The following is a 22,368-nucleotide window of genomic DNA, read 5'->3' as shown; positions in this document are numbered from 1 at the left end:
AAATATGTTGGTGTTCCTATTTAAAATTTTAAATTTCTCTCCCACCCCCCTCCGTAGAGGGTCGTGTTTAGTATCATTAGATAGATTTTTGAAAAATATTGAAAACGTATTTTTCGAAATATTTGCTTTTTTCTTGTGAAAATTTGTGACTCACCCATTTCCTTACGCCCCGCTCAAACCGTCAGATTTTTTAAATATACCCTGTTCTGCATGTACTTAACGTACCCAATCTTAATCTGACGATTTCAAGGATTTTTAAGGATAGAAATTTTTTTTCTTGTCCCCCTTAACGAATGCCCCTGTATTAAGATCCAAAATATTTTAGGGGAACATTTACAGGGTACAAGGTTTCTCCCTGTATTATAATCTGATGCGCTCGAGTAACTGCAAAAATCCCCGCTTGGGCTCCTCTACCATGAGGAGATTAAAAATAATGGAGTAAATACATATTGTCCCTTAAAAGTCAATCTGTAAAAATTCAAAAAATCGGCTACTAGATAATTATGTAAAGGTGTACCTAAACCATTCAATGGCCGCAGCTGTACCTAGTATCAATTATCACGGTATGCGCCAGTTGCAAACATTGTACTTAAAAATTTATTTAATAAAATCTGAAAAAAACGGAAATATTTTCTTTTTGCGCCCAGAATTTGGGAGATATTTCTCATCCAAAAAAATATAGAAGGTAAAAGTTTCGTTTTTCAATTTCACATATTTGACTACCTCAAAATTGAAAATTTAATGTTTGTTGTAAAAATAACTTCTATTATTTTTTTGTAAGAGCGAGGAATAGGCAAAAATATGGGCGCAAAAAGCAAAACAATTAAGCATAAGGTTTGTGACTGGCGTATATCGGGATTATTGATACAAAATAAGTATATCCTTAAGTTATTCCAGCAAAAATTAACCATATTAAAGGAGGAAATCAATAGAAAGAAAATACTACTATCAGTAAGTCAACAACACATCGAGAACACATCATGTATGATTTAATATAACATAGGTACATATTAAATCAGAGTTTGGTATTAATTTTGAGAGTAAATTAAATGTAAGACCAAATACTTACCATGTTGCGACAGTATCATCAAGTTTTTTTCTTATGATTTACTAAGGGATCACTACCAGGAGAATTTTACTGTCACCATTGCATATGGTTTTCTTTTTAATTAAAGACAAATCACATGCTATGATTTTTATGATGGATATTCCTAAGTTACACTTGATTTCATGTAATCGAATAAACTATCCTCCAATAAAGTCGTCGCAGGAACGCAACTCATAAATATTGACATAATTTTAACTCGTTTGATACTTATTTTTTGCGTTGTTTCCATCAGTGACATTCTGAACGTTCAGTTATTCAAAATAATCAGCCCACTTACGATTACTTTATTTTCGGTGATGAGTATTTCATAATTTTTATCTCTCACGAAATTGGGTGTCTTTATACAGGGTGAGTCACCACTAACGCGACGGAAGATTACAGCGAAATGGTAAACGATTTGAAAAAAAATTAAATTGAATAGTTTGTAAGTTGATAAAAGCTACATTTTAAAATTATTTTGAAATATACAGGGTGTCCCAATAAATGGCGTATCAAAGTTATATTTTTTCTTATGGAACACCCTGTATTTTATTGAATTTTTTAATTGTCCGCAAAAAATAAAGTATAGTTTTATAAGGCTTCCCTATACCTATGTACAGAGTGTTCTGAGTTAGGTTGACTTTTCTTAAAAGGCTTATTCTCAAGTTATTTACGAAATTATAAAAACATTACTTTTACATCTAAATAGTTGGATATTCGTTGAATGTATTCCATGATTAATTATTACACATTTGTCTACGGGGTGTTCAAAATTTACAGTTTCATTAGTGGAGTATTCAATGTGTCATATGATGCTTATTTTAAATGGAACACCATGTATATTAATAAATAATTATACTAAACAAATTTACCTCTTTCGAATGGTATATGGATGTCCTATACCTAGGTGTCATAGTTTTTGCGTAATTTACAATTATTTAAATTCTTAATCTGTAAATCGATTTTAAAACAAAAGATGTAGTTAATTAATGTCATTGTATGACATTGTCAGTTTATGACAGTACGGTCTGGTAATTATCAAAACTATAAACATCGGTGTATGATATTCAAATTTTTTTTACTTAAAAATGGCTTTGGCAGAGCCAATTACATTCAAATTTAATTGTTCCTAAAAATGAATAATCACGATATCTATGAAAGAGTAGACATGCTACTTTTCATTGGGAAATATTTTTAAAATTGTATCTTAGCTTCTAAAGTTTACGCTTAAAGGTATCCTGATAGAAGACACCCAAAAAATTACGTTTTTTTTTAAAAACGTAAAAAAAATAAATGGTTTTAAAATTTTTTTTTTAAACCATTTATTTTTAATGACGTCAACGAACTTTGATGTCCTGCTTTCTGTACGGAAAACCCATATACTAGTACGTGAAAAATTTCGAGTCAATTGGAAATCAGTCAAACAGCTGTATGTAGAATACATAAGAAAAACCACTATCATCCGTATAAAACTCAACTACACCAGCATTAGACAGAACAGGAACGTTTAACTTTTCGTTTATAGACTTAAGAATTTGGAGAAGATTCTGATTTTTTTAAAGAATGTATTGTGTACATACGAATCTACCTACTTTTCATAATAATCGTCTAGTTAATAGACATAGTTCATTTTATTACGATACAATAAACAAACATTTTACTGTTGCTCACCAACACCGATGAAGTGTTAATGTTTTAGGCAGTATTCTGAGAGAGTACGTTATCGATCCATATTTTTTTGACGAAAATCTGAATAGAGCAGCTTTCTTAAATTTCTTAAAATAATTTTTTTGGATCCTTCTTAAAACTTTCCACTTAGCGTGCAAACAAACATTTGGCTCCAATTGGACGGAGCTCCTGCTTATTTTTGACGTGGTGTTAAGAACAACCTCAACATAAAATTTAGAAGTAAATGGATAGATAGATTCGGTCCATATATTTGGCCACCCAGGTCACCAGGATTGACCAAGATGAATTTTTTTAAATGGGGTTATATTAAAAATATTGTAAATGCTCCACTTCCTACCCTACTACTTCAGATGATATTTTTATGAAATTAAGAGCGGCCGTAGCGACACAGCATAATCGCTGGTCTCATACGCCAGTGCACGTGGGTTCGAGCCCTGCCAAAGACATCCAATTTTTCATTTCTAAAAAATGATACGAGCCGTCTCACCGTGCCTCGGAGTGCACGTTAAGCTGTCGGTCCCCCTGGGCTAGTGTACATCGACACTAGTTACTTGAAACAGGGTTAAAGATGTAAATGGTGCCGGAACAATCCGAAAGGATCTCCCCGGCAAAAATGCCATAAGATATTATTATTATTATTATGAAATTAAGAATTTCGAACGCTTTTGCATCTATAACACCAGCTATGTTAAATAATGTAAACAAATCATTTAAAATCGGTCGTTGTATAAACATTTTGAACATGTATTACATAACCGATAATTTTTTACTTATAGTAAGTTGTGGTTCATTTTGTATTTAGTTATTTTCTTAATATTATTACTTAATAACGAAAAAATTTATTTTACAAATCAGCAAATAAAAATATATCTACATATTTATTTACAATTACACTCTATAACAACTATGCCAAGATGATGGGTTTAAAAATCGAGAGTGACATAAATATTTTTAATATCGATGTACCGTTTAAGAAAATTGTAAATTACGCAAAAACTATGACTCCTAGTTATAGAACATATACCATTCGAAAGAGGAACAAGCTGTGTTTAGTATAATCCTTGATTAATATACATGGTGTTCTAATAAAATAACCATCATATTATGCTACATTGAATAATCCAATAATGAAACTGTAAATTTTGAACACCCTGTAAATAAATGTGTAATAATCAAGGATGGAATGCATTAATTATAAGATAGTTACCAGACCGTATTGTCATAAAATAACAATATCATACAATGACATTAATTAACTTCATCTTTTGTTTTAAAATCGATTTACAGATTAAGAATTTAAATAATTGTAAACTACGCAAAGACTATGACACCTAGGTATAGGACATCCATATACCATTCGAAAGAGGTAAATCTCTTTAGTATAATTATTAATTAATATACATGGTGTTCCATTTAAAATAAGCATCATATGACACATTGAATACTCCACTAATAAAACTGTAAATTTTGAACACCCTGTAGACAAATGTGTAATAATTAATCATGGAATACATTCAACCAATATCCAACTATTTAGATGTAAAAGTAATGTTTTTATAATTTCGTAAATAACTTGAGAATAAGCCTTCTTTTAAAACTGTATATTTTAAGAAAAGTCAACATAACTCAGAACACTCTGTACATAGGTATAGGGAAGCTTTATGAAACTATACCTTCTTTTTTGCGGACAATTAAAAAATGCAATGAAATACAGGCTGTTCCATAAGAAAAAATATAACTTTGATACGCCGCCATTTATTGGGACATCCTGTATATTTTAAAATGTAGCTTTTATCAACATACAAAGTATACAATTTAAATTTTTTTCAAATCTTTTACCATTTCCCTGTAATCTTCCGTCGCGTTAGTGGTGACACCCTGAATAAGAGCCTCTCTTATGTTGTCTTACTTCTCTGTATAATGTTTTACTTTGATTGTGTCTATGTTCTCCTTTTATCTTTTCACTTTGATGTTATAGATATTGTTTCTTTTTTTACCTTAGTGTTCTGCCCATATCTTGCCATTGAGTGTTCTTAAATATTGACTCTGGAGCTGTCGTGAACAATTTTGGTGAAATATTGCCTCCTTGTCTTACTCCTCGACCCAACCTGAATTTTTCTGTGTCTTCGTATATTTGATGTAGCGTTCTCATAGATGTTTTTGATTAGTGACTCGTACCTGTAGTCTATTCGGCTTTGCTTTAGAGCGTCCAGTACTGTTCCAAACTCTGCAGAACCAAAGGCCTTCTCCTAATCAACAAACGCAAGAACCAGTGGTATGTTATACTCGATGCATTTTACAATTAAAATCTAACTAAATAGATCAGTATAACTATTAAATAGATTAGCCGTGTATGGTTCCAGATGTTTCTAAATCGTGAAGATATTTTTGTGGAGGTAGATTCAATAAAACAACATTGTTAAATTCGTTTATAAATATTTATCTAATTAAAAACAAAATGCATATAGACAAAAATCAGGATTAACAGTTACTTCTATATTGGAAGATATTGTTAAGTATATACAATATTTTATTAAACATTTCCTTTAGCAGTTAAAAGCCTTCCAGAAAGTACCATCAACATCGACAGAGCAGATAAAAGACGGCGACTCGTAGAAAAATATATATGTATATATATTTCAGATTGCTGATGGTACTTTCTCATCAAAGCAAGGCAATAAGTTAATAAAAGCTTCAATCATCTTATTCGACAAACAGATGTTCAATTTTGGGCTCAAGCCAGTCTTGGCAGACTGCTTGGTGGGCTTGGAATGGGTAATACCACTCAAAATTTCGATGAGACAGAATGTATTATTATTTGAACATTTACATTTGTAACAACTTTATTAGATATATGTATGTGTTAGTACAACTTATTGTTTATCTAAAAAATATCAATAGAAATTTTGCACCATTTTCTTTGCAGTTATCATTTAATAAAACTACTCATAGACCTATAATTATTCATGATATTTGCTAACTAAAAATCCTTAATTTTTCATAAATGGTATGGTTTGTACATTATAAATTCCGTTGCATGTCATCCGCGTCATAGCAAGTGACGTCACACGATACCAACACAAAATAATTAAGTCGTAGGTTTGTTCCTTTTTAGATTCGTTTAGTACACTGGAATTACAGCCACTCGACATATTTTATTACATAAGCGTAGAAATAATATTAGAAGATTTCTATTAATGTAAACTTAAAGAAATATACCATAACTTGTTTCATTTAATTTGTATGGATTATAAAATAAAACGTTTTTATGAAGCACAGTTGTCCGGATCACACTTTAACTGCGATCGAACGAAGGTGACTTTTTGCATAAATTGGTTACACTTATTTGACAGTTGCGGTGTTGACACTTCAGATTTGTTTTTATTATTTACTTTAACGTAAGATTATAACTTAATTCTTGTTTTCTATTTCTAATGTTTTTATTTATTTACAGTGAATATTAATTTGTTTCGTTGTATAATCCACTTCTGCAATGATTATGTCATGATATACTACTTGATTTAAAATTAATTCAGGAATTCTCTTGTAATTTGGCAACAATGTCAACAGATCTCTGACGTAGAAAATGACGTGCAACGATATTTAGACTGTTCCAACCATACACGGATATCAGCATTAAATATAGCATTATTACATTATCAATCTATGCATTACATTATTCGTTACAAATGAATCTCATACTCGCCAATTTGAATATGGAATTTTAAAATGGTGGTAAAAATCACAATAATTTTTTTTCTATCACACATAATGATTTTTTATATAATGATACATATCAAATGAATTGTTTCAAACAAAAACCAATATTCTGTGTTTATAGATTGCATAGTTTCTCTATCTTCGATGTAATTTAGGTCCAATAAGGACCAAAACAGAATCATTGCATTAAATTATCTATAGGCCAAACAAAAAAATAAAAGAAACATGTGCATTGGATTGATTCTGTTCAGTTACTTACAAAAAAAAAAGAATACATCAGAGAACATTCTCATACAAGGTGAATATTAGGTACTGATCCACAGTAATCTAAGACTAATACAGGTACCGATTCAAAGAGCTAAGGATGTGAACAGTAACGTTTTTGCTTGCTTCTTGGATTTTGAAAAGGCAATTGACATAGTGCACCACGAAAGATTCATAATTATCTATCGTAGTTTTGTGAGTTTTAAAATTTCGCAACAGCGAAGTTGGCACCGTGTCACTTTTGTTCCCTGATGTATCCTCTAACCACTCACCAATTTTCATGAAAATCGATGGGGGTTCAACGAAATCGGAGGTAATAGCTCATATCCACCATTGGTGACTGCACTATATGTCCTTAAGTAGATATTTCATCGCACCATCAGCCTAATAAGTCATGTTTTGAAAATTTTTCTCTCAATTCGGTTTTCGCTGTGGCCTTGTAAAGCGTGATACACTATTTGCAACCGTTTTAATCCAAAGATGTAAATCGTGACGTTTTCATGTGCAAGATTGATTTTGACAAGGCTTTTGATAAAGTTCGCCATGAAAAAATGCTACATATTCTGACGACTTCTGGTCTGGGCGATAAGGACATTAGAATCATCGCAAATTTGTATTGGAGCCAGGCTGCATGTGTTAGGGTTGGGAATCAGTGCTTTGAAGAAGTAAAAATCAAGCGTGGAGTTTTACAAGGCTGTATCTTGTTACCACAGTTGGGTAGAAAGAATCACAGACGAAAGGGTTTTGCAACGTTTGAATAAAAGTTGTTAAGTAGTGAACACGGTTAAAAGGCGTAAATTGGAATACTTTGGTCATACACTGCGTCAATGCCAATGGTTTGGGAAAAATAGCACTGGACTATTTCGTGCGGCTGTAAATAAGACAATGATTGTTAATATGCTGAGCAACACGAGAGCCAACGATCGACAAGCGGTCTCGGCACCTTAAGAAGAACTTATGTCCCAGCAACGTAGTACACTTTCTTGACTAGCGTGGCGAGAGAACCAAAAGCCATCAGGAGGCATACTAGCTGACGAAATGGGACTGGGAAAAACCCTTTCAATGATTTCGCTAATGTTATAATGCAACTAGACTGAAAAACACAACGATAAAAAAATGAAGAAGATGGGGGGAGCAGTTAAAAAATGTAATGGGGGCACCTTAATTGTATGTTCTGTTAGTCTCTTAAACAAATGCTACAAGGAAGTGAAAAGAAGAACAACAAGAGGACTAGTTTCTTGTGTTATTTACCATGGCCCTGAACGGTAAAATAAAGACGAAAAATTAGCTAAACACGACATATGGTGGTTACATCTTACAATATCGTCAAAAACGAATGCGAAAAAAGGTACGGTCTTCCAAGTAAAATGGAGACGTACTATCATCGATGAAACACACTTAATCAGAACTCACAAAACTAAGACGCCTGATGCTGCTTGCAGATTGTCTGCAAAATCCAGGTGGACTTTAACAGGAACAACAGTTCACAATAAAGAATTGAATATGGTTTGTCTATTAAAGTTTTTAAGTTGTACACCTTTGGATTACTTATCTATTTGGAAGAAATGCGTTGGAGATAAGAGGAAGGACAGAAGGAAAAAAACGGTCTCACCCGGTTAACTCGTATCTTACATTAATAACCAAGCCGGAATTAATTAAAAAAGGTCTTTTAAATACTATTCTCGAAAGAAAATTGGAACTTATATCAGTAGGTAGAATGAGAGAGATGTGTACTACAAAATCCTTATATTTTCTTGTACCTTATTAACCTAATTCTACAACAAAGAGCAGAAAATAATCAAGAAGCAAGTGATTACCAATTGGACAATTTAGAAGATCCAAATGGAGCTAACAAAGAATACTTTTTAATGAGACAGATGTGATTAAAACTAAATAAACTTGAAGATTTCACAACACGAGATTTTGAATTACTGCTTCGGTTGAGACAAATTTGTGATCATCCGTCTTTTATAACTCAAATGCTTGAGGAAGATCTAGAGTTAGCCGACAATGAAGAGAATGCACTTGATAGAGAAGGCGCTCTAGTTCTTCTGGACCAACTTAACAAATTAGCCATAGACGATACGGAACAGCTTCGTATATCCGAAGCAGTTGAAGGTCTTAGCAAAGAAGCCACTATGCTAAAACAGGTCGTAAACAAAGTACTACCTCCTTCAGATCCAGTATTTGCAAAACAAGAAACAGTTATAATTGAAAAAAAATTAGTCTTTTAGTTATAATTGAATTTAAAAGTTATTAAACATTCATCCCTGGTGTACATTAAAATTAGAAAGAAAAATTGGAAAAACTCTACGAGTTTGCTCGAAAAAGTTTGAAGCTTCAAAGTGACTTTCGAAAGAGATAACACAATAGGGGTATAAAATAGCAAAAGGACATTGTTCGAAACTTCAACGAAACTGGCAGGGCCCGAATACCGTCCTGCAGAAAATAAACGATCTAATCTACCTCATCCAGTTTTGAGCTAGAAGTAAACCCAAAGTAGTTCATATCGAGATATTGTAACGATGGGATGTTCCTCTCAGCGGATCACTGGAAAGGTACCGAGCGCGCATCAACTCCAACGCACTCCCACTAGACTCCCTCCACTAACGATGAATGCCAGGTGAGGGACCGCCGAAATGGCGTTTAAGAAGAGAGCCGAGGAAGAACAGTCAGTCTGGCGGCGTTAAGGTCTAGGCTCCCTGGCTAACTAGTGTACTGAACTGGTAAACCAATCTGGGCGAAGGAACTCAGTAGAGAAGAGATGCATCGCTCGTAATTAAATAAAATCCGTGTAACTATGCAGTGAACGGTTGCTGCCATATCTGGAGTTGTTGTATGGGTATCTGTATAGTTATTGTTATTTTGATTGTGAGAATATGTGTGTTTACACTGGATTGAAGTGTAATGAGGTATGAGTCTGTGCGTAATTGCTTCTTGTATTAGATTAATGGCATTTTCTTCTGATTTTAGTAAATACAATTTTCTTTTTCTTTTGCAGACGTCCGCCAAGGGGGCTTCTTTCGCGGGCGGGGCGAAGACGGGATATTGTTTTATTTTATCATTTTAATTTTACTTTCTACATGAATAACAAGAATACATTTATTTTACTTTTAACTTGTGTTTTACCGAGTCTGTTATCCTGAAAGAACTACCTGTCATAAGATTAGCTCCATATCATGGAACTGATGCATCCTGCCGTGTTCAGTCGGTTCCTGATAGTCCAGTTAATATTAATATATATACTACGAGGAGCTCTTGAAGGATGTGTTTTGTCACCGATGTTATTCAAAATTTACTCTTTAGAGAAGCTTTGGAAGCTTTAGAGGATATGGAAGATGGAATATTAATTAAGGGTATTTTTATAAAGAATTTCAGGACTTCAAGGGTTAATTCATACGCTTAATACACATACTAGATTGCGAATGTTCAGGTACTCTGTGTTACCACCTTTTTGTCTCTCGTGGAAGTTTGGACGTTGTCAGAGGCCAGCAGTAAGAAAGTAACAGCTTTCAAAACGTGACGCTATCCAAAGAACAAAGTAAAACAAAGAAAATTGTCATACTTCAACTTTTTACACACGGCAAAGTGGACCAGGTAGACGACGTATTTCGTGACTTAGGAACTTGAGACACTCGATCGAAAAACTTCGTTGGTATTATTTAGGGAAGCCGTGATGGTTATGTGGGCTTGAGTGCTTGGTCAACGTCCAATGAGGATTGAGCACTGCAAGAAGAAGGTGATATTTGATCCTTCAGCCTCGACACATTGATGATGAATAGGTAGGTACGTCAGCTCTTGTTTTTCTTCAAAGTATGTATTTTATTAACATACCACAACATTCAACAAAATGTAACGAAAGAATCTCTCTAGACCTTGTATAGTATATTTTTTATCAACAACTTATATTACAACAAAACATAATATAACAACCGAAATCCAGTTTTGTATGAAGTCAAAATCAGAATGGTTAACCTGCCAGCAGGAATATAAAGACTCTGATTTTGGCTTCACCAAGTACGTGAAAATTTCGTAAAGTGCGTATTGACTTGAGCATTTTTCTCCTAACGAACTGACGAGCAGTGCGTACTGTAACAAACTGCTCTTGTCAGTACGTGTTTGCGAGCAAAATTCTTCCGAATCGTACATTTTAGAAGGAGTGTCGTCACAGTAAATACACGGAACCGTTGCTGGTGATGGTACGTGATTTCACTAATGGTGATTTATTCACGGTGAATTAAAAATCACTGGTAACGACCGTTCCTTAGTAACTTCAATAACGGTGACCAGATCTCAGATATCAACTTCGTATTCACTGTCTCTCAAAACGAGTTTATTTATAGAATAAATATTATGATATTCACGGCGAACGTGACGTACTGATTATTATGAACCGTGAATTTTAAAGAACCCTGTAGTAAATACTTATAATAAATATTACGATATTCTCGGGGGAGATTTACATTGACACGGGGATTTACCAACAGTGAATTTTAGGAAATTTTGTGAAATACGATGTAGGTATTTTATGTTATTGCACATGTATTGCGATCGACTTTAGTTTACAGTTATTGTGACTACTTATTAGTGTACATAAAAGATCGGCGATCGCAGTCACTGCTTAAAAGCACCGTTATCTAAAAATCACGGCCACTGATCACGGCGTGATTTAAAAATCACCACATTCACTAGCACTAGATGAAACCGTATCGGTAACCGTTGAAAGATCAAAAGCGAGCATTTGTTCGTTGATGCTCAGTGGGTACGGGCGTACTCCAGATTTGATGCTACCATGGTCGGACGAACACTGAAATAACCCGAGCATTTAATTGTTTGTGCGCGCTCGGCTCGTTCGTAAGAAAATGCTTTAGTCTGTACGTACCTTTACAGTAAAAATTGTGACGATTATGTTATTAGTATACTCCTGACCACTTTTCCGCACACATCTTTATTTTAGGACCTCGTATTTTTTTAAAATTCAAATCTAGAAGAAAAACAGCTTCTTATTTGGATTTAAAATTAAACATTAGGGTTAAATACTGTGTCTTTGAGCAGTTGGCTCTATATTAAGTCATATTAATGTTAATGATCCTATATTTTGATTCTACTAGATATTTTATCCATTAATCTCAACTGACAAACAAATTTTGATAAAAATAGTTTTCGTTGCTGATTTATGTTCAACATTCTGGTCCGCACGCGCTTAACCTGGCCATAGTACTATAGGAATGTATTCTTTAGAGATGGGCGAATCGGATATGATCCGGATTAGTGAGTCGGAACTGTGAAATATACAGATTGATTTAAATCTAAACATAATTAAACAAGATAAGAATTCATAATTAATAAGTAAGAGCGTCGATCCCAGAAAAAGTAACAGCATTCATAGTATATCAAATATGTAAAATCAAAATTAACCACTATATTTTTCACGTCCAGTAGACAAAGAAAAAACGACTTGAGTGGCTTCTAACATACTCAAAACTTATCTTTCTACTTGAAAAAGGTATTGCGTCTTTATTCTGTAGCTGTAAAATAGAAAAGAGTGATTCTACACATAATTCGTATTGCTACATTAAGAACAATACATCCATACGCCCTTTCATAGAATAACAAACTTACAGTCCCTGTTCAAATTATTAGACCTGCCCTAGAAATTTCAACTTTTTTAACTTTCAAGCGCCTTACAAGCATATTTAAAGTAATACAGAGCTACTGAGTAGGTTAAATAACAATTACTATTAGTGAATAACCCATGCTACATAAATAATTTTAAAATGGTGGAATTTTTTTATTGAATTGTCCAAACCTGACAGATGGCAATAGACAACAAACAGACCTGCAATAGATGCAGTAACTCCAGGATTTTACTTAAATTAGCGATTGGTGTTCAACTTTTGTAAAATTTTCACTAGTTTTGACATTATTCTATAGTAACGTTAATTTTGAATTTGGTTAAGTTCTAATCATAACAATATTACAAGAAAATGTGGTGTATCTCAATCGTCAGTTTGAAGGTTGAGTCAAAAACTTACAAGAGAAATGTCCTGTTATGTCGGTTCAGAAGGGTCGGTTTGGTAGAAAGCTTAGAGCCACCCCCAGAGGGCAACGAATTTGGCTCTAAAACACGGAAGAGTCACTCATGGAGATATAACGAGTAAATTGGAAGAAGACATGGCTGGTTCCAATCACGGTAATGGTCTTAATTTCTTACCATATCAAATGCTTATGCATTTGATAGGGCAAGGAATTCCTCCGTTACCATGGCCCAGCAATTTATCAGACATGAACACCATCGAAAATGCCTGGGAGTGTCTAAAAAGGAAATTGTCGGGAGAAGTAATAACAAACAAGGTTCAGTTGACAGAGAGAACATCTCAAAATATTAGTATTGTAGTAAAATATAATAACGCAAGAAAAGTACTTTGCAGCAATGATTTGAATCTGCAACTCAAAGTACGGATACTGCGGTGTTTGTATTTTCTGTGTTATTATATGGAATGGAGGTTTGGACGCTAAGGGCCAATTTCTCATATCGAGTTCAAACCAGTTTAACCTGAACTTTTAGTGAACGTTAGTTTAAAGTCAAAATCGTCTTTCTCAACTCACGTTCAACCGATGGCAGTTTAAACTACGTTCAACCTGAACGCTGGAATTCGGCCGTTCAAAGATTTCAGAACAGATTTGACTATAAATACTTAAATTTAACTTTATTCAAAAACAGCATAAAAAAGGTCGTACAAAATGGCGATAGTATTTTACCTTTTGCCATCTATTGGCATTTCTCGAAAGCTGTAGAACATGCACTAACAATGAGAAATGTATTCCAAACAAAACCGAAGTTCACCGGTGAACCTCGGTCAACTGAACCATAGATTAACGCAGGTATGAGAAATCGACCCTAAAAAGGATATAAATAAATTAATAGAAGCGTTTGAGATGTGGGCTTATAGAGGAATTTTAAAAATAAGTTGGATCGATAAGGTTATGAACAACGACGTTTTAGAAATAATTAAGAGGAAACAGTAGCGATCAACAGGTAGCGAAAACGCGTTCCAAGATTGCGGCTGTAATTTTGAATATTTTTTCGAGATATTTGGCACAAGTATTCGTAATATAATAAAGAATAGCGGTACAGAGCCCAATTTGAAAAATATATTAATATGTGGAAATTACTCTGTAATTAAATACAATATTAAATAAACGAGCCTGTACCGCCATTAAAAAGAACAAAAAAATACACTTTCTTCAAATAAACTTCTTTATCCGATGCCTAGATTTTGTGTCATTTTGGAACTACTAATGAAATAAAAAATTTTAGTAGTTCCAAAATGACACAATCGGCATCGGATAAAAAAGTTTATTTGAAGAAAGTGTATTTTTTTGTTCTTCTTAATGGCGGTACAGGTTCGTTTTTTTAGTATTGTATTTAATCTCAGAGTAATTTCCACATATTAATATATTTTTCAAATTGGGCTCTGTACCGCCATTCTTTATTATATTACGAATACGTGTGCCAAATATCTCGAAAAAATATTCAAAATTACAGCCGCAATCTTGGAACGCGTTTTTGCTACCTGTTGATCGCTACTATTTCCTCTTAAGGAAAATAATTTAGGAAAAAGATATTACACACAATTAAAATAAGAAAATTGCAGTAAGTGTATGGGTCACGTAACGAGAGGTGAGAGATATGCGTTACTGCAGATAATTATACAGGCAAAGATATTAATTAGGCAGAAGAAGCATAGTTCGACGACTCATATCCTGACTAAACAATTTGAGACAATGGTACACCTGTAACTCTGTTGTGCTGACCAGACTGTTGACAAAGATGAAGATAGCCAACCTTCTCGGGAGATGGAATTTAAAAAGACGTAAAATTCTTTTGTAATCTCAATATTTTTGTTCAGTAAATATAAAAAAAGATTAATATAATCATTTATATAATCCTCTTATATATAGCTATCATAGTTATAATACTAGTTGATTAAGAAACAAAGAAAATTAGAATTTGCTAAGTGAGTCTAATAATATGAGCAGGGACTGCAGGTAAAAAAATATATAATTTAATTTAAATCAATGTGTAAGAACCAATTGTTAATAAAAAATGCATGGTTCATACATGATCCAGATATAAAGAAAGACAATGTTTTTTTGCACATATGGCGACTAGTAAGGTCAGGTTTATAGACAACTTATATTCATGATACACTAATTAAAACGTTAGTGTACATTGAATGTAATTAGACTATAGTGCGCAACATATAATTAAGTCATGCCATTCTAAGCCCGCCAAACAATCTTAAACAAGAAATACCTCGATCTCAGCTGCCATTAAACGGAAAGTGACACGAAACTGTTGTACTGAGTGATATTCCTCTTCAATATATCCGCACAAAGTCCCAACACTCTCTCGAATCGTGCTCTATCTAATTTGACACATTTAAGCGGGCAGCATGCGACCACGGTAGCAGCTCTTGGTCTGTCCAGCAGAAGAGCAATCTCTCCAAAGTAGTCGCTTGGTCCCAATCTACCGACCTCTGTGGGTTCTTCCCCCTCGATTCTGTTCTGTTTCACTACAGCAGTGCCTTCTACGATAATGTAGAAATCATCACCGGGCTCTCCTTGGCGGACAATGGTCTCGTTGTCCTCAAAACTGACGGGTTCGAGCGCGTCAGCGACTGTGAGGCGTTCCCATTTATCCAGGTTTTCTAATATAGAAACCCTGGAAAGGAACTCTTCGTACATTTTCCTCTTGCGTATCGTCGAGCCCATGAGGATCCTTCTGTAGGAGTCTCTGTCGATTCCCCACAGTTTGACGTCCGTTTTGGCTTTGACGGTAGCTGCCCTAGGGGTGCCGTATATAAGCGCGAGCTCTCCGAAGCTGCCTCCTTCGCTTATGGTGGTAACTAATTCATTATTTACGTATACTTCTACTTCCCCTTGGTCTATGACGTAAAAGTTGTCTCCTTCATCTCCTTGTTGAATTATGGATTCACCTGGAAAGAAAATTGTTGTTAAACATTCTGACTGTACTAACACATTTAAAAAATATGAGGTCATAAAAAAGTAATTGAAAAACGAATACTAGTGGATGAATCCCGAAACGGATAGGCACTACAAGAAAAAGAAATTTTTATGATATACGACTTTTATTTGAACCATTTCTCTCTCAAATTTACAAGAAACGTTTTATAGATTAGGAACAACACAAAGGGCCATCGAAGGAGCTGTGTTAGGAGTTTCTCCGAGAGAACATGATTATATAAAATAATGATGTGTAAAGCAGGACGAAGGTGGAAGATGTAATTGTAAGAATTTACTGTAAGAACGTGTAGAGCAGGGGTCGGCAACCACACTACAGGAAAGAGCTACTAAAAAAATCCCAAGCACCGAAGATCTACCTTGTTTTAAAAACCTTTATTATAGACGTACACTTAAGAGAACAGGAAGTAAAAACTAAACATGGTGAAAAAAAATACACACATATTTTGTTTTAATGGGAGGATTGACAGTCCATCATGTCTGATGGTTTTTTAACATCCGGTTGGTAGTTTGTTATTCCTAGTCTAATACACGAGTCCAAATGTTCATCCGTTAGACGGCTTCTGTATTTGTTTTTAATGAACTTCATGTTTGAAAATGTTGATTCACAAAGGTAGGTGGAACAAAACAGGGCACTAATTTTCAAAGCTACATTGACTAGGATTTGGGTATTTCTGTTTGGACACTAGACACCAAAAATTTTCTTTTCCGGCAACGCTCTTCAAACACAAATCATTCTGCAGTGTGACTATTTCTAATTCAGTCTCTGGTCTGCTTTCGCTGAAATGCTGTTCGATGGTTTGGGATAAGCTTTCTGCATCGAGGGGCATGTACGGATAAGATACAAACTGAGCAATCGCTTCAATTTTGTTGAAGTCACTACATCGGGTATCGAATTCATGCCTCAGTCTGGTCAACATTTCTATATGCCCCTCTCCTGTGTAAGGTTGAACGTTTACTACTTCTTTTTCGATTACTTCTTTTAACAAGGAAAATGCAATTTCCTTTCAGTAGATTTGTTTCCCATAGTTCAAGTTTCACAATGAATGACTTTACTTCGGAAATCATTTGAATTATCCGATTTTCGGATAATTTCGTGGACCATCGGATAATTTTCGGATTGAACAATTTTTTGGATAATTTCGGATAATTCAAGGGTCTCTCTATCTACTTTATATATGTTATATTTTTTATTTTATTCGATTCGCACGACGAGCGACTCAAACTAAGGTTAAGATCGACTGGTCGATCGCGATCGACTTGTTGCCGACCCCTGGTGTAGAGACTAAAAATCGCATTCAATTGAATTTTTAGAATACGATTTAGTCCAATCAACAGCCATTTTATTGTGGAATTTTGAGAATCAAAGTCGATTTCCTTGAAAATTTGGATTTAGGTAGTATTTGTAACGTTTGCCAAAATCTACCATACGCCGAAGCGAGCTTTTGCTCTGGGGGTGCAAACAACCCCCTCCTAGGGGATGAAAATTTTTTCAATCAAAAGAACTATGGAAGTCGATAGATTGACCAATTTTAGTAAATTTTGCTCTATAAAATTTTTTTGCAAAGTTGATACGTTCCAAGTTATTAGCGATTGAAACTATGCATTTTTCATTGAAAAAATTCACGTTTTATAACCGTTTATCATGAATACCTTAAAACAATTTTTTAGAAAAAATTAAAAACAAAATTGTAGCCAATAAAAAACAAAGAGATTCGCGTCAGAAAGACCTATGTAAACCCAATAACGACTGTTATTGCTCTTTAAAGGACGGTTATCAAACAAATAACATTTTAACAAAATTAATATTACTTAAAATCTTCAAAGAATACCTAAATCACAATAAAGATAAAAATTATTTTTGATATAGTATTTATATGTTTATGTAATCAACCTCCAACTCAAGATCTTATTGATTTCATGTTATACTGAATTCGCTCGGCCGAGATTCACTTTGACACATTCGGAATAGAAAACATACAAATCAACTTAATCTTTTACTAAAAAAAGAAGAATTATTAGAAATAGTGGGAGTGTATACCAAACCCATAAAATTTTATGGAATTTATTTCTACAAAATATTTTTATTTTGTGCAATAAATAATTTTCTCATTTTTGTTATCAATACATTATAATGGTTTAAATAAATAATTATTGATTGAGTCTGAGTCCGAAAAGTGCATTAAAAATGCTGTAGTATCACCCACCACTCTTGCACAATTTAACATTTAAAATTGCATAATTACCTTTGAAACCAAGACGACTACTAAGGAAAAAGAAGCTGTATTGAATTCAAACAGGTTGTAACCAAGTTTTTAGGTAATGTGAAAGACCCTAACTACGACCCTAATATTAAATAAGATTTAAGATTTGGGATGTCAAATGATCGTTAAAATCCCCCTTTTCCATAACCATCTTGCCTTTTTCCCTGAAAATCTGGGTGATGTTAGTGAAGAACAAGGCAACCGATTCCACTAGGATATCAAGGTGATGGAGAAACGATACCAGGGACGTTGGAACACCAATGTGAAAGATGATTACTGTTGGTCACTTCATCGGGAACAACAGAGTGCCTCGCATAGGAGAAAAAGCTACATTAGAAGTTTTAAATAAAAAAGAGAAAGAAAATACAAAAGCATTGACTTCTGAAATGATTTGCACAGACCTATACTATTACAAAATAAGAATTAGATAAAAAGTTTTATTCTAATAATGTATCATTTTAATGTATTTCGGTATTCTGTCTTTTTCAAATTATTATAATGTATAATAAACCAGTGTCATATTGTGGGAAAACTATGGGTGATACGTAAAATCTGATTTCAGATTATTTTTTAGCACCAAAAAATACATAGGATTTCATAAGTGTAAGAAAAGTTTTATAAAAATTTTTTTTTGTTGGCCTGTGTAATCCTTTAATTAGTCGAATTTTTTAATTTATATTATATATTGTCAATGGCAGATTTACAGTGAGGAATATAGGCGGAATATATATAGGGTGTCAATTTAAAAAGTTGCCACCCCTATAATTTGGTCCCTATAGAAAATCTAAAAATATACAAAAACATGTCAAATTTATTTGTGAGGGGGACATTTTATAGACCAGTTTTCAACTAAATTACACTAACACTCTAGCGGGGGCGGACACAACCCCCAAAATCTTTAATGGAAAGGGGGGTTGAGTGATACCACATTTTAAAGGTCGTTCGATTACCTTTTCAAAAATACCACATACATTATATTTCTTTTCAGTAATTTTAAAATTAATTTCAATAATTAAATATCGAGTTCAGAACTCCAAAATTTTTTTTGGAGTAGTGAACTCCAAATTCAATTTTTTTGGGGTGTTGAAGTATTTAGAGTATTTTTATGAAGTATTTTTGGAAAAATCAAGTAAAACCGTAAAGATATTAAGTATAGAGTTCCGAACTCCAAAATTTTTTAGAGTATTGAGTCCAAGATTTTTCCAAAAGTACTGAAAAGAAATATAAAGCAGGTGGTATTTTTGAACAGGTAATTTAATGACCTTCAAAATGAGGTATCACTCAACCCCCCTTTCCATTAAAGATTTTGGGGGTTGTGTCCGCCCCCACTATAGAGTTGATGTAATTTAGTTGAAAACTGATCTACAAAATGTCCCCCTCACAAATAAATTTGACGTGTTTTTACATATTTTTAGATTTTCTATAGGGACCAAATTATAGGGGGTGGCAACTTTTCAAATTGACACACTGTATAGGCATTATATAGAGGGAATATTAATGAAAAAAATTGTTGAAACATAAAAATATATTACCTGGGACATAAAACTTACCATGGACAGACAAATTTAACCCCTTAATGTACACATTAATTTTGAAGTTTCAGTCACAAAATGATCGATTTTTTTTAAAGTGCAAATGTTGTGTTTATATATATGTACCTATAATTAAATTGAAAAAAAAATTTCAGTGGCGTAGCGCCTTTACTTTACTTGGGGTAAGGGGAGTTATTAAATTATATTTTCATCATCAGTGCTTGCTTTCTTTCAACACCAAATGACGTGGATAAAGAAAGAGGAAAGGGTTTTTTACTGTAACTCGAAAAGTACAAAATATCGCTTCCTGTTTTCAACAATAATCGATTCAATTGCTATTACATCTCAGTTTGTCTTCTGCTGTTATCGCAGTGAGGCTTAAACATATTTGCAAATTATTTTAAGTTTGTTTTTAACCTGGGAGCAGTTGTGCCGTTAGAAAAAATCTCGCATTTTATCCTTTTCCGTGATAACTTGATGAAAAATTTTGCAACATTGCTTTCCACTCGTAAGTGCCTCGAGGAGGATCGTAGTAATGTGTGGAATTTTCTTTTTGGGGAATTTATAGCTTTGGTAAGAACCAATTATTAGCTGTAAAGTTGTGAGAAATAAATATTTTTAACATAACAAATAATTAAAAATATTAAAAAATAGCAATTTGTTTTATATTCGTATTTAAATTTGTACTGTGAGATTTTTTCTCTAAGTGCGACTTCTTACGTGACAGTAGTAGTGATGTAACGAATATTCGTATTCACATTCGCGAATATTTGCATGTTTTTGCATATTCGCATTCGCGCTCACATTCGCAAAATTTGTGCGAATGTTTTGCAAATATGAATATCAGAAAAAAAAATAATTTGAAAATAACAGATTAAAAAAATCAAAATCTATTCACTTTCTCATCTTTTTTTATTAAAAAAAGGTAACTAGGACGTAACTACATAGGTGAATGTTCAAAAAACTACATTCGTTACATCACTAGACAGTAGTGAGCTCGACTGCTCCTGGGTTACAATTGTTTTTCACTGGGTTTTTGTGTCCAATATATTTAACAGGTAAGTAATATTTGTTATTTAGTCATTTTTGCTACATTTAATGACACTATTTTATTTAAAAAATTGTTCAAAATCAGAAATATTTTTTAAGCATGGGTAAAAGTACAGATTTGTTTCCAGGGATCATTAGAGAAATAAAGATGATGAGCCGATGAGTAGAGGGGATTAAATAGTTTTCCCCAGTGCTGATACTGGCAATTTTGTGCATTTAACTCAAACAATTTTACCAGAAACGTACAAGTTTCAAATGGCGAGAGAGCGCTATCGGCGAAACTCGCAGCGAATAGCAACTACTGCAGGCATCTCAAAGTTTGTAGTTAACTGAACAAGTTACAAGAAAGATCAGTTGATATAGAAAATCAAGAAGAAGAGAAAGAAATTAAGACAAAAATGCAGAGGAAGAATCAAAATCCAAACACAGTTAAACCAATTAAAAAAAGAAGAAAATTAATGAAAATTGAAAGCAATCAAATGGATGAAAGGGTATTAAAAATCCTTCAAGAAAAGAAAAAATATGTTAATAATATTTATATTAATTGTTTTAAAAAGTTCTCTTACTACTTTTTTGACTATTTTTTTATATGCAATTGCCATGAAGAGCAAGCAAATAGTTTTAGAAAATAACTCAATATTCACTTAATTTTACAGCTATTAAAGATATAATTAAATGATAAATGAGATATCATTGGATTGTTTGCATATGATATGTGATTTTATGCTTTATCTAACATAAAAAATGTATTTTGGAAAGAATGGAAGCCCTGATTTCACTGACATATGCTTTTTTATTAAATTAAATGCACACTTTGTCAATGCTGAGATCACACTTATGATAACACCTTGACCTATATTTTCACAGCCTGTGCTGAAATACATGATCCTATATAAAACAAAAGAAGGAAAAAATTACCTGGAAGACAGTTTACTGGAAACATAGCATCAAAAATGTCAGATCTTTCATTTTCATCCAAATGGGAGAACAGGACATTTTTGGCAATGGCTTTGGAGAGAGCAGCCATTGTTTTGTAGTCTTTTGGAACGACCTTTTTGACATAGCTGGTGGCGTCTTCCTCGCTCACGGGCTCCGCTGATATTCCTCCACGACGTCGGGCAGGCTGCTGAGCATGGGCTGGTAGAGGAGACAAGTCTTCAGTGTCCTCGGGAGACATGGCTTGTTGTTTAGCGTCCAGAGCTTGTTCCCGTTCCAATTTTTGAAAATGTTCGCGGAGAAACGCAATGGGATTCGACGGACGGTTGATACATAACTGAACGATGCAATCCTTGAGAACCTGCTGGATGTTGTGGGCCTGAACATAGGCCTCACATTCACGCAGTGCTTGTTCTTCATCGAAATTTGTGGTCATATTTTATTTTTACAATAAGGTACTGATTTAATAACTGCACTTTAAAATCACTTGCGTATTTACGTCAAATTTAGACGTCTTAAAATATAAAAGTTTTCTTTTTTCACATAAGGATCAACTTGCCTGTGGCTATGTTTGTCAATGTCAATTTATTTATGTCAAAATTTTCATCAAAGGAAATAATCGATCGCAACGAAACATTTCGATTGCATTTGAAATTGATTTATTTATCTACCTTAAAAGGGAAAATAAACAAAAAATCTTAAAATAAACAATTTTATAAATACTTTACGTTATCTAACGATAATTAATATAGGTACAAAAATAAAAGTATCCTTCTAT

The 22,368-nt window shown here is 33.5% G+C and overlaps 1 protein-coding gene and 1 pseudogene across 1 annotated transcript; one reads left to right on the top strand and one right to left on the bottom strand.

Moving 5' to 3' along the window:
* Positions 1-5,200: 5,200 nt before the first annotated feature.
* On the bottom strand, positions 5,201-22,178 carry LOC114340354 (cAMP-dependent protein kinase type I regulatory subunit). Its single transcript, XM_028291092.2, has 2 exons — positions 21,573-22,178; positions 5,201-15,762 (listed from the first exon to the last, which is right to left on the bottom strand). Exons 1-2 carry the CDS (start codon positions 22,024-22,026, stop codon positions 15,098-15,100), a joined length of 1,119 nt encoding a protein of 372 aa, XP_028146893.1. The 5' UTR covers positions 22,027-22,178; the 3' UTR covers positions 5,201-15,097.
* Positions 7,718-13,777, top strand: LOC114340351 (transcription termination factor 2-like; annotated as a pseudogene).
* Positions 22,179-22,368: the final 190 nt, after the last annotated feature.

The sequence above is a fragment of the Diabrotica virgifera genome, chromosome 1, assembly GCF_917563875.1.
Source record: "Diabrotica virgifera virgifera chromosome 1, PGI_DIABVI_V3a".
In the NCBI taxonomy this organism is placed as follows: Eukaryota; Metazoa; Arthropoda; class Insecta; order Coleoptera; family Chrysomelidae; genus Diabrotica; species Diabrotica virgifera.
This window is presented reverse-complemented; position numbering and strand designations above follow the sequence as displayed.